Source organism: Macaca mulatta, chromosome 7, assembly GCF_049350105.2.
Source record: "Macaca mulatta isolate MMU2019108-1 chromosome 7, T2T-MMU8v2.0, whole genome shotgun sequence".
Lineage (NCBI taxonomy): Eukaryota > Metazoa > Chordata > Mammalia > Primates > Cercopithecidae > Macaca > Macaca mulatta.
In genome coordinates, this window is record NC_133412.1 from 134,651,072 (window position 1) to 134,662,986 (window position 11,915).

General features: G+C 45.5%; 1 protein-coding gene across 6 annotated transcripts in view; it reads left to right on the top strand.

The window, feature by feature from the left end:
- PRKCH (protein kinase C eta) overlaps positions 1 to 10,947 on the top strand; it is a 233,293-nt gene extending 222,346 nt beyond the window's left edge. For all 6 annotated transcript variants that reach the window (XR_013396298.1, XM_077941097.1, XM_077941098.1 and 3 more), the window contains 2 exons: positions 7,702 to 7,845; positions 9,656 to 10,947. Coding sequence is in view for 5 of the 6 variants with exons in the window: in XM_077941097.1 (XP_077797223.1) it covers positions 7,702 to 7,845; positions 9,656 to 9,802 (291 nt within the window). In the remaining variant the exon portion in view is untranslated. The remainder of the gene's footprint in view (positions 1 to 7,701; positions 7,846 to 9,655) is intronic.
- The last annotated feature ends 968 nt before the right edge of the window (positions 10,948 to 11,915 follow it).

The following is an 11,915-nucleotide window of genomic DNA, read 5'->3' on the forward strand; positions in this document are numbered from 1 at the left end:
GGCACAGACTGTGGAGGCCGCTGGTGTGGCCACCGACCTGACGCCGGACAGGCCAGTCCGGCTCTGCTTCAGATGTTTTCAATGACACAATCCTGTTCCTGCCAGGAAGCCCTCTCATCACTTAATGGTATTGAGTATTACAACCACATTATGTGTTTTCATTTTTCTTATGATATGCTTAGATATGCTTCCTTTAACTTCCACTCCCTGAACTTATTTCTCCCTGAAATTACTTCTCGTCTAACCCCTCTTCTGGCCAACAGCTCTTTGAGTATTGAAAATTTTAAGTGTCCTTCTATCTTTTCCAGCATAAAGACCCTCAGTAGTTTGAAATAAAACCAGGTGTTCAGGCGGAAGGATGCCTGGGATTTTTTCCAGCCCTGTTACTTTTCTCTTCCTTCACTTAGCACCTGCACTGTATGTACTTCTCAGCCCTTCTCCTTCCATAGAATCAGAGGAAAAAGAATGTCACATGAGCCAGCAAAAAGTACAACATAAGGAAACACACAGAGTGCTGTGAATTCTCATCCGGCGAAGTCCTGAGTGTCATTTATTAGGAGAAAATAAAGTAAACTGTGTAGTGATTCTCCTCACCTGTAGGTCCAAGTATCTTAACCCAGAATCCAAATAAGAAGATTGGTAGCCTTGAGAGGAAGTCTAGCACAGGGACTGAGAGCAAAGGTCTGAGTTCGAATCCTGACTGTAGCACTTCCAAACTATGTGACAGGTTACAGATGGGTCCGTTTCTCAGTTTCCTAATCTTTAAAATGGAGTAATAACCACAGTTGCTGTAAGGATTAAATCCAACAAATTTGGAATACGTAATGCCTAGTGCAACAAAAGAGTATGCAGCATACATATATAGTAGTAATGGCTACCACTTCTTAAGCGGTAACTTGTATCAAATTGTATCATTCTCTACTCTCTCCACTCCTGTAGCTTCCCCTTTCTCAAACTAGTCTGGATACCTGGCAGGGTGGGCCATTGCTATGAGTGTGCAGGTTACTAGTTCCAGCCCTCCCCAGCAAATTCCATCCAGTTCCAATCTGAGCAGGCTAGAGCACTTCTCCTTCTCTTGGCTCGTCCAGTATTCCATAGCAGCACCATTCTGTATAAGAACCTGAACTTGGGAAGATCACAGTTTCCCCAGAGTGATTCTGGAAGTCTCTTGTCTGTCCTTTCCACCCTATCAAGCCCCATCCCACCCCCATCTTACATTTAAATGTCTGTCACTGCCTTCTCCTATGGAAAAGTGACTTATCAATGCCAGGTCCAAGCCTGGTGTCTTTCTTATACTGTGCAGCCACATTCCTGAATGACCACTGCCCTGAACTGGAGGGTGCTGCTAGCACAGGGTGTCTCCAGATCTCCCCAACAGCCAGCAGGATGGTATGAAAGGAGAAGGTTGGTCTTCATAACTGGGTCAGACTCTGCGCGTGCCAGCAGCATCCTTCAGACGGACACGCGCCTGCAACACGCATGCATGATATGCTTCTCGCCAGCCCCAGGTGGCCATTAGGGTCTATGGCCATGGCGAGGTTGGGCGTCATGGCTGTGAACCATACTCTATTCTGTGTCCTGTGCTCTTTCTCTGCCCTTTCTCCCCAGGACCCTCTTTAGAGCCATAAAATGCCTTTTCCCCATTTAGGATCATCGCTCTGGAATATTGGCAGGAAGGTTCTGTGGCATGGTTTCCTTCCCTTCTAACTTGCCAGCATTAGCTGCTAACTCTCTCTCTCTCTGCCCTTTGTTGAAGGTCTGAAATTGAATGAATGGAGAAGGTCATTTTGTTTGCCCAACAGCCAAATCCAGCCATTGGGTAGAAAATACAGTGTTCTCTGGCTCCTGGAAGAAAATCTTATTAGACTAATTGCTTTATTTATATAACTTGTCCTCTTCCTATGAAATCAGACAGATTTTGAAAGAGGAAAAAAATACTTTTAGCCATTTCTTATATTTTAGTGAGTTTCAAAGTACATTTGGGCCCAGTTATTTCAAGACTCATAATGACACAGCATTAGTTTAAACTCTATAATCTGGAACAACCAACAACTCAAAACTGAAGCTGCCTCACGTGTAGCACAGCCCACAAGATGTGATAAGCACCATACCTGACACCAGATTTGTAAAGAAGCGGCTCCATTGCACCTATCTTGCTGCATTTAGTATCTCTGTTCTGTTGTTAATACAGATACAGTTGCACATTAAAACTACTGTTTGTAGGCCGGGTTCAGTGGCTCACACCTGTAATCCCAGCACTTTGGGAGGCCAAGGCAGGCGAATCACTTGAGGTCAGGAGTTCGAAACTAAGCTGGCCAACATGGTGAAACTTCGTCTCTACCAAAAATACAAAAATTAGCTGGGCGTGGTGACGCGCACCTATAATCCCAGCTACTCAGGAGGCTGAGGCAGGAGAATCACTTGAGCTTAAGAGTTTGAGACCAGCCTGAACAACATAGGAAGATCCTATTTCAGAAAATTTTTTAAAAAGCAAGAAAAAAAAAACATTGTTTTCCAAAAACCATTCCTCCCACTGCACTACTGGAGCCTAGGACAGTGAAGGCAGAAAGAGAACTTGTTCTCTCTTTCCTGGCTGTCGAGGAACAGGGAGAGCCAGTTGAGCCTCAGGGTCAAGGCTGACCAAAGAGTATGGTCTTTCGGCAGCTTTCTATCTGTGCCGCTGCCTTTAAGTAGAACAGGATGGACTTACAAGTTTGGCATTTGGGTCCCATTAGGGACATAAGCAAATCACGGAAGTTTTCTGCAAAAGAATTGTGCTGCCACTGTTCACAGCAGTGGGAATAGAGTGTTTAGGGACAGTGTATTCGAGCATAGGACAGCAACAAGATAGTCATAATACTAGCATTTCTTGAGGGCTTTCTTTGTGCCAGGCGCTTTATGTTAATTCTCTCATGGACTCATCATAACTTTTTGAAATATAGGAAAGTCTTCATCTTAGAGTTGAGAAATCTAAGGCCCAGAGAAGCTAAGAAATTTGTCCAAGGTCACACAGTAACTTAGTGGTGAAAAATTACACAAACACAAGCAGTGATGCTGCAGATCCTGACCAACCCTCCATGTCAGAGAAGCTGTTATATCTTTCAGCCTTCCCTGGCTTGCAGAAGGCCTCCCAGGACATTCTTATACAAACCTGGCCCCAATCCCTTACGTGTCCCGTTAGAGCTAGCCTCAGGAGGGAGCATGTCTGCTTGCTTTCCCCTGCAGCCACACCTACTCTGTAGTCTGGGAAAAAAACTGTTAAGTGTCTCATTCTCAGGGCCAGGTGTGCCTCTGAGTCGTTGAGCATCCTCTAGTTCAGTTCCACTGTAATGAGGGCCACAGCAGGAAGGGGAGCACACAATGACTCCCCGAGTTCTTGACCCTTCTCTTTCTGCTGCTCTGCGGTGAGTCTGAGACTTACGTTTGGGGGAGAATCCAGATTTTCCACCCTGGTCCCCTCACTCTCTGCAGCTTGTAAAGTGCTTTTCTTGGCCCCAGAAAACATTCTGCTTCCTTCAGTAAACGTGTGCAGAATATTTCATGAAGTCACATTATTTTCCTCTTTGGCCGACTTTCCCTCTTGGATCACAGTCAGGGAGAAGGTCAGCTGAGGTGAGGCAACTTTTCAGTGTGACCTTAGATGTGGATGAAAGTGATGGCCCTGAGCAGCACAGTTGTTAACTTACTGGCCTTTGGGTCCCATTAGGGACATAAGCAAATAATGAAAGTTTTCTGCAAAAGGATTATGCTGTCACCATCGACAGCAGTAGAAACAGTGTTTAGGGAAAGGCCTGTGCCCAGCCTGGGATGGGAAGCTATCCACCTCCAACTCCACACATCTGCACCAACGTGAACTGTGAAAGATTTCAGCCCTGGGACTAATGTTGAGTGTTCCCTTACTTCCTCATCTTCACATCATTGGAGGGGGGTAGTGGTAGAAGGGCCACCCCACCACCACCATGACACACAAAGCTTCCACCCCCTTAGCATCACCCCAGACCTTTCTCCTCCCAGTCCTGGTTTCTGTTTCATGGTATTCATCCTCCTCTGGCCTCTTCATGAGCTCCTCCAGCTGCCACCCTGGCTGCTTCCCACTCTACGCCAGGGGTCAGGAGCCATGAAAGTCCATAAGTGACACCAGCCAGGTGGGAGGCGATAGGGGGTGGTGGGGCATGTGGCAGACTGGGCCTCTGATGCCCCATGAGAAGCAGCAGCCCCTGCTCCACTCCAGGCCGTTTCTATGGAAGAGGCGTGCAGGCGCCGTGTTCCTGAGCATCTCATTTTCCATGAGAAGCTGGAAAACCTGACTTTTCATGTGATATGACATTTCCTAGTGTTTAAATGTTTGAGAAGTAATTAAAATTATTTCAAAACGCATTATGTAGACCGAATAAAATGTGTCTGAGACCTAGGGCTGGTCTCAGTTCTGGTCTGTCTCTGTCCCTTTCCACAATCTAACCTATCCTCCCAGCTTTAGTGGTTACTCAAATTTCAATGTCTCTGAGTGTTAGATGGCCAGCCCTGGCCTGCACCCCAGATTTACCCTAGAATTCATCTGCATATGGGTGCCCCCACACCTCCAATGCAAAGCTGAGCCCATCAGCCTCCCAGATTTGGCAGACTATAGGATCTCATTAAGTGTGAGCTGTTTTTGTCTTTGTTCCACTAACAAAACTACTACTACTACTAACACTGCTACTAATACTCATGCTACAAAGAATAATCTCTTGTTCCTCTTTTGTTCCCTGTTTCTGTTTCTCAACACCACTGCCCCATCAGGCAGCCAGGGAGAACCTGTGATCTTGGACTCTTCACTCCCCTTCCAGGCAGTTGGTGGATTGTGTTCATTCTTCCACAGCCTTCTAGAATGTGCTTCCAACTCTTCCTTCCAAGTAACTAGAAATTCTCCTAGTTGCTGAACTTCTCATGTGTTCTCAGCTATTGTCTCAGCCTCAAACTGCTACCACCAGGCGCTGTCTCTCCATTTAAGATTTACTCATCACACTGTGGCTAGAGTCATCCCCTAAATTGCCATGCAGCTCTCATCACTCACCTCTGATGGATCCCACTGGCTGCCCCCGCGGTTCCTCAGCCATCCCTGCATGCCAGCTGTACCAGGCACTTGTATGCCTCTGCATTTGTGCTGGCTGTGTCCTCAGGCACATTTTCTTCCTTCATGCCTACTATGTTAATTCTGTTCATCCTCATCTCTGGTCAAATGCCACCTCTTCCATGAGGCTGTCACTTGCCTTCCCACCACCAGCCCCAATGTTATTTGCCCCGTCCCTCTTCCAAACTCTCACAGCACTTGATCTAAGTCTCTTTTCATTTCATCCGGCTGTGTATTATGAAGTTTGCTTGACTCTTCCCCCTTCTCTCGATTAGCTCCTGGGTGGAGAGACACTGTCTTTGTCATCCGCATGTCCCCGAGAAACCCCTAGTGTGCTGCCTTACATATAGTAGACTCCCTAAAAACCTTTGTCAATTGAATCAGTGTGTGTGTGTGTGTGTGTGTGTGTGTGTGTGTGTGTGTGTGTGTGTGTTTGTAAGTTGAGAATGGCTGCATCTAAAGGGCTCAGGCCAAGGTATTAAAAATAAAAACAAAACTGCTTGGTTATTCAGAAGGATTTATCAGAAGCCCAAGAGGCTAAGTATCAAGCTAGTGAAAGGGTTATTCTGCCTTTCCCCAATTCCAAGGGTGCAATTTTTAGAGGACGGACGGTCGTGTTTGGTCTACTTGTCATCAGGCAAGGCCTCTTCCACAGTGCCCCATGGAAGCTTGGGTTCAGTGCCAGGGGCAGGGAGGAATGGGCAAGCCTCTTGGACACTGGGGCTTCAGCCACCCTGGCATATAGAGTCCCGCACTGTTTGTCTTGCCCAGAAGAACAAGCTGTACCCACCCATTCACAAGATGTCCTCTCTCACATCATTGGCAGGCCTGGGAATTTCCCACAGGCCATCTGGGTGTGTTCTGCCGTCCTGTCTCCCGAGTTTTTTGCAGCATTATTTTTTGTTAACTGGCTCTTAGAATAGCAACTGCTCTTCCATCAGGAATTGTATCCCGTTGACTTTCCTAACACAAGAATCTACTCATTTCTTTTTGTAAGCATTTTCCCCCTTCCTGCCTGCGTTGCACAGGCTTACTCAGTGAGAGCCCACGTAGTGTGAACTAACTCCTAGCTCTTACAGAACTGAGTTACTTATAAGATATGCATCTCCTGAATCCCCAGTGACCACTGTAAGTGCCTCGAATGGCAGCTGCTCTGATTGGGCCTGTGCCACTCTGAATGCTGCTTTTACTTTTGGGTCCTGCCTTCAACCCAGAACCACCTGTGGCCTTTAATCCCTGTTACTAGGAGAGAGGAGAAGCAATTGAACCCTGTCAGTATATTCATTTATTAGCTGCCCTTTGAAGCTTTTTTGAAAGCATTTTACAAGGTTATATCCCATCAGGTTGCTTAGGAACTTTTGCAGCCTCCTTCAACATTATCATTTTCATTTGAATTGACACTGGCAGCTTGACACCTCTGGACACCTGGCATGGCAGGTGGGGCCACCTCCAAATACCGTCTTTCCGTGTCTGCACCTTCAACAAGATTTTCTCTGTAAATTCTGCTCCAAAACAATTTCTATAAACACAGCATTACTTTTGTCTTGTTCACAAATCAGATTTGGAAAGAGGTGCTTGGGGACTGTCATAAGTCTATTTAAAGATAGCTTGATTTAAATAAAAACAAAAACAAAACTTTTTATCCAAGACAATTTTCTTTCAATATGGGAAATTAGTTTCAATGTCTTTGAAATTGAGAACCACACTCCGGCCATGAAAAGTGAATTATCTTGTACTAGTCCTTGCTCAGGAAGTGATCAGAACATCTTTCCTGGCTATTTTGTGAAAGCAGATTTAACCCAGCATATTTTGATAGGAACCCGGCAGTAAGGAAGTTTCCCAACTGATGGAAATACGGAGAAGCTGTATGCACACATTGCTTAGCTGTGTGGCAGTGCTCATTTTAGTTTTTGGTCTATGGAGCAATGGAATCTCAGTCATTGAACCTACTGCAAAACAGCGGCGGTGGGGGGAACATCTTGAAGAAAAGCCTTTCATCTAGAGCTATGATATCTTCACTGCATAAAGAAAAGTGGCCAACTTGGTTTTTTCTAGAGCCAGGACACAGACCTTTTCAGTATGTCACCTTTGCTGCTTCTGCACACAGATCTTCAAAAATAACGACTCTCTCTCCTCTCTGCGGTCTCGCCAGAGAGCGGGAATCCTGGCCAGCTGGTCAGGTCACTCAGAAAAATGGCACAGCTGTTTCTGAAAGTAGCCGCATTCAGAAGATGTCTGCTGCCCACAACTGCAGTGCTGGGGAAAGGCACACTGTTATAAAGAGCTTCTTTTCTTTAAAGAGGAAAGAAAAATACATGGTGTTTACAGAAAAGAAAACTGGCCCCTCCTGCTTTCTTTTAGTGGCCATGTCTGAAATGGAAGTGGGAAAAGCCATAAATCCACACAGGCAATCGCGCCTTTAAGGCATGATTCATACTGACTGTGCTGCCTGTGATGGAAAACCCAGCTAGTTAAGCAAGACCTGCCAGAAAGTCTCGCACAGCTCCTCTGCCATGGCTGATGCCTGCTGTCTTGTGACATGCTGGTTGTATGTGAATGAATGATTGACACTTTCTGTCTCTCTCACTCAGTTCATGACCAAGAACCCCACCATGCGCTTGGGCAGCCTGACTCAGGGAGGTGAGCACGCCATCTTGAGACATCCGTTTTTTAAGGAAATCGACTGGGCCCAGCTGAACCATCGCCAACTGGAACCACCTTTCAGACCCAGAATCGTAAGTGTCCCAGGCTGTCACAGAGATTTTCCTTTCTTCAGATGTCACAGCATTCCACCAAAGTCCATAGAAGAGCTAGATAGCCCCCGTGGGTGACAGACCAGAAATTCAGCCAGTCACTGCACAGGGCAGCCTCCCCTGGGGGGAACCTGGGCTCCTTGTCCATGGGACAACATGTCTTCATGTGCCCAGGTTAATTCTTACGAAGTTTCACCTCTCGTTTACCCAGTCTCCAACTTCCCTTAACCTAAATTAAAATCTTGTAGGGTAGAAGAGGCCTGAAACTTTGCAGGTTTCCCCAAAAGAGTTTGGCTAATTGAGAAAGTCATTTTCTAGCCAATTTCCTCATGCTCCTTGGGGCACTTTTTATGCCTTTTCTAAGCCCCTGAGAAAGCAGAGAGGGTGTGAGATGTTGCTTACTTCACTGAGCCTGGCCTGTTGGCTTGGGAGAGCCTGGGTCTGGAATAGCTGCTGCAGCGCAGAACCCAGGCCAGGCTCCCTTTGACCAAAGAAATACTGGGAGCTCCAGGGGCTCCTCTCCAAGCTCTGCAGCTGAGGGGGTGGGCTTCCAGAGGGTGGTCCCGCTTGTGGTCTGAGAGCTGAGCTCATGCTCATCTGTGGGTCAAGAGCTCCACAGTGGGAAGGCAGAGAAGCCAGGCTAGCGATAGATCAAGAGTGATTGGGAGGCCTGGCATGGTGGCTCACGCCTATAATCCCAGCACTTTGGGAGGCCGAGGCAGGCGGATCACTTGAGGTCAGGAGTTTGAGACTAGCCTGGCCAACATGGCAAAACCCCGTCTCTACTAAAAATACAAAAAAAAAAAAAAAAAAAAAAGAAAGAAAAAAGCCTGGTGTGGTGATGCACGCCTCTAATCGCTGCTACTCAGGAAACTGAAGTAGAAGGATTGCTTGAACCTAGGAGGTGGAGATTGCAGTGAGCCGAGATTGCGTCATGCACTCCAGCCTGGGTAACTGAGTGAGACTTTGTCTCAAAAGAAAAAAAAAAGAGTGATAAAGAAATATCATTGATCCAGGTAAGAGCAGTGAAATGTGTAATACTCACTTAGAAATGATCTTTGCAGCATTTGTTTATACAAATATAAAATACTCAACTTTTAAAAACATACAGTGCACTTAATCACTAACAGCCTACTAGGCTGTTGGATGCCAGGCACCCAGAGGTAAAGCCATTCCTTCAGTGGTCAGCCCCCTGCCAGCCCCCCTGGGATTAGGGAGAGCATGGCCTTCAGAGCCTGGAGCCTGTAGTCCTGACTGCACAGCTGGTCCAGCAGGGCGTAACGCATCTACCTAGAGAGTAAAACGACCGACAGTTACTCCCTAAGCTCAGCACTTCCAAGAAGCCTTTTGGGAAGATCTCTTCAAATGTATAGAACTCTGTGCAAACAATAGGTAGGACAAATGTGAACCTACCAACCTCTGTTGACAAATAGAGCTGCACACCCCTCAGCGAGGCCTGCTGGGAAATGCCACCTTGGTGAAATGAGAATAAAGGGTGAGTGAGCCAGCTGCTTTTGGATGACCAAATTAATCCTTAGCCTCCTATTAAGACAGGCCTGCTCAGCAAGATTTTCATGGAATTAGTGAATTGGTGGTTGCCAAATGCCATAATAATGCACCATGCAGTAGACTTGCTGTAAAGCATGGTTTAATCATAACAATAAGTGTAAATAATGCTACTGAACAAGCTACAGAGCACTCCTCTGAACTCACTGGAATGGGCTATGTCCCATGCAAGATGAGTAAGCCTCAAGCGCATAAAATCTGACCCTTGTTTCCCTTTTTTTGGCAGAAATCCCGAGAAGATGTCAGTAATTTTGACCCTGACTTCATAAAGGAAGAGCCAGTTTTAACTCCAATTGATGAGGGACATCTTCCAATGATTAACCAGGATGAGTTTAGAAACTTTTCCTACGTGTCTTCAGAATTGCAACCGTAGCCTTATGGGGAGTGAGAGAGAGGGCACAAGAACCCGAAGGGAATAGAGATTTTCTAGGAATTTCCTCTATGGGACCTTCCCAGCATCAGCCTTAGAACAAGAACCTTACCTTCAAGGAGCAAGTGGAGAACTCTGTGAAGGATGGAACTTTAAGATATCAACTATTTCGAGTCCAGAGGGAGCCGTGGCAGTAGAAATCGTTGATACTGAAATGAGATTTTATGAAGTATACTGCTCCACCTATGAGCATCTGTGGCTATGGGCTTGGGATGTTAACAGGAGCCAAAAGGAGGGAAAGTGTGAAGAATAAAGTAGATCTGAGAAATTCTGAGCCAATCAGGCTTCTTAATTCAAGACACAAACCAAGACTTTCTGTCAACTGTGCTGTGCTCTTCTTTAAGCCAATGAACCCCAATTCCTGGCAGTCTACAAGAAGTCTCTTAATGCTAATGAAGAATTTAAAGGTCTTTTTAAAAAAATGAAGGGCTTTCCAAATAGAATGATTTACTCTGAAGAAAGAAAAAATGGTATCTCTGAAACTCACAACCTAAAGCCCAATCTTGAAAATATGTTGTGCACCAAGACAACTGCTTCAGCTTCTTCTCTTATCCTTACTTTCTTTAATAGATATTTATTAAAGTGTCCAGTGAAAAGGTGCCACAATACCCAGTATTGTAAACAACAGGTTTGCATTCATTAAGCTTTCATTCATTCTGGAGTCTACTAATTTACCTGAATGGTGTTTGCATTCTGTGAAATGCCTCTCCACATTGCATATGTCACACTTTTGTCTGCACATAACTCTTTTTTCACAAGAAGGGTCACTGCCACAGCAGCACAGTCAGCGGGCGAATTACAGGTGCCTGCTGCCTGCCTACCTGGGGAATCTGATCATGTCTGTATCACTGTGTGCTCATCACTGAAGAATTGCAGGCCACTCATGTCAGTGACCAGATTTATGGCTTATAAACATTAGCAGTTTATTTATGTTTTAAGATGCAAAGATGTGTGTTTGATATTCACTTTAATAATTAGAAATGGATCTTGTAAACAGGGCATATATCAAAGATGACCTTATAATATGTACCTGAATATACAGTTCAAGAATTTTGTCTGACTGGAAATAAATGCATTTTGTAGCAAAAGGCAGTTTTTTGACTAGAATGATTTGTCTCCTTCCCACTAAGACAGTAGATTTCCAATCAAAATAAAACCTCGAGCAGAATGGGTAGAACTCAACTCACAGAAAATTCCTGAGAGGAGAGAATGATGTAAGCTTCTGTGATTCTCTGAAGTAGATGTGGCCTGTCTCTTACCAAAATTTCTGTCCTGAATGAGGGTGATGACTGCTAGGCATAGCTGTAACAGACCAACCTTCAAGATCTCAGGGGCTAGACATCATAAATGTTGATTCCTCATTCACATAAAGTAGCATGTAAGTTCAACAATCCTCCTCCATCTTATAACTACACCATCTGGAAAATGTAGCTTTCCAAAGTGTCCAGAGCAAGGAAGAGACATGGAGGGGGCACCAGCTGCCTGCCTACCTCTCCTAGGAGGGACACACCTCACCTCTTCTCACACTGACTGGCTAAAACACGGCTTCCCTCGAACTACAGATAGGATGGGGAATTACAGAGCAGCTGAGGAGTAGCTGGCTAGTACCGACAGTCTCTTCTCTGTCATAGGTTCTTTTTTTGCATTCCAATGTGAACACTTACTTTTGAATGAATAGAGTAGCTAGGAGTTTCCCTTTCCATTTGTGTAGCACTTAGCACTCATAGTCATCACTCTCACCCACATCATGCCACTAGATCTTCATGACATGCCCACTATTCCCACTGATGATAGTGTGAGTACTGCAGTACATACTACAAATGGGAAGAAAGGCTCAGAGAAGTTGAGTTCATTGGTTTCCCAAAGGGTTCGGGCTTGATAAAGAGTAGACCCAGGTCTAGGGTCTAAATCTTTGATGCTCTAGTCTGGGAAAGGGAGAGATCATTCTGACTTTGGGACGTTTTTGGCCTTCAGAGCTCCTCTACTTTGGCTCTTCTATTGCTCTGTGGGATTGATTAGCTTTTTGGTATGGTTAACTCCACTCTGGTAAAGAACC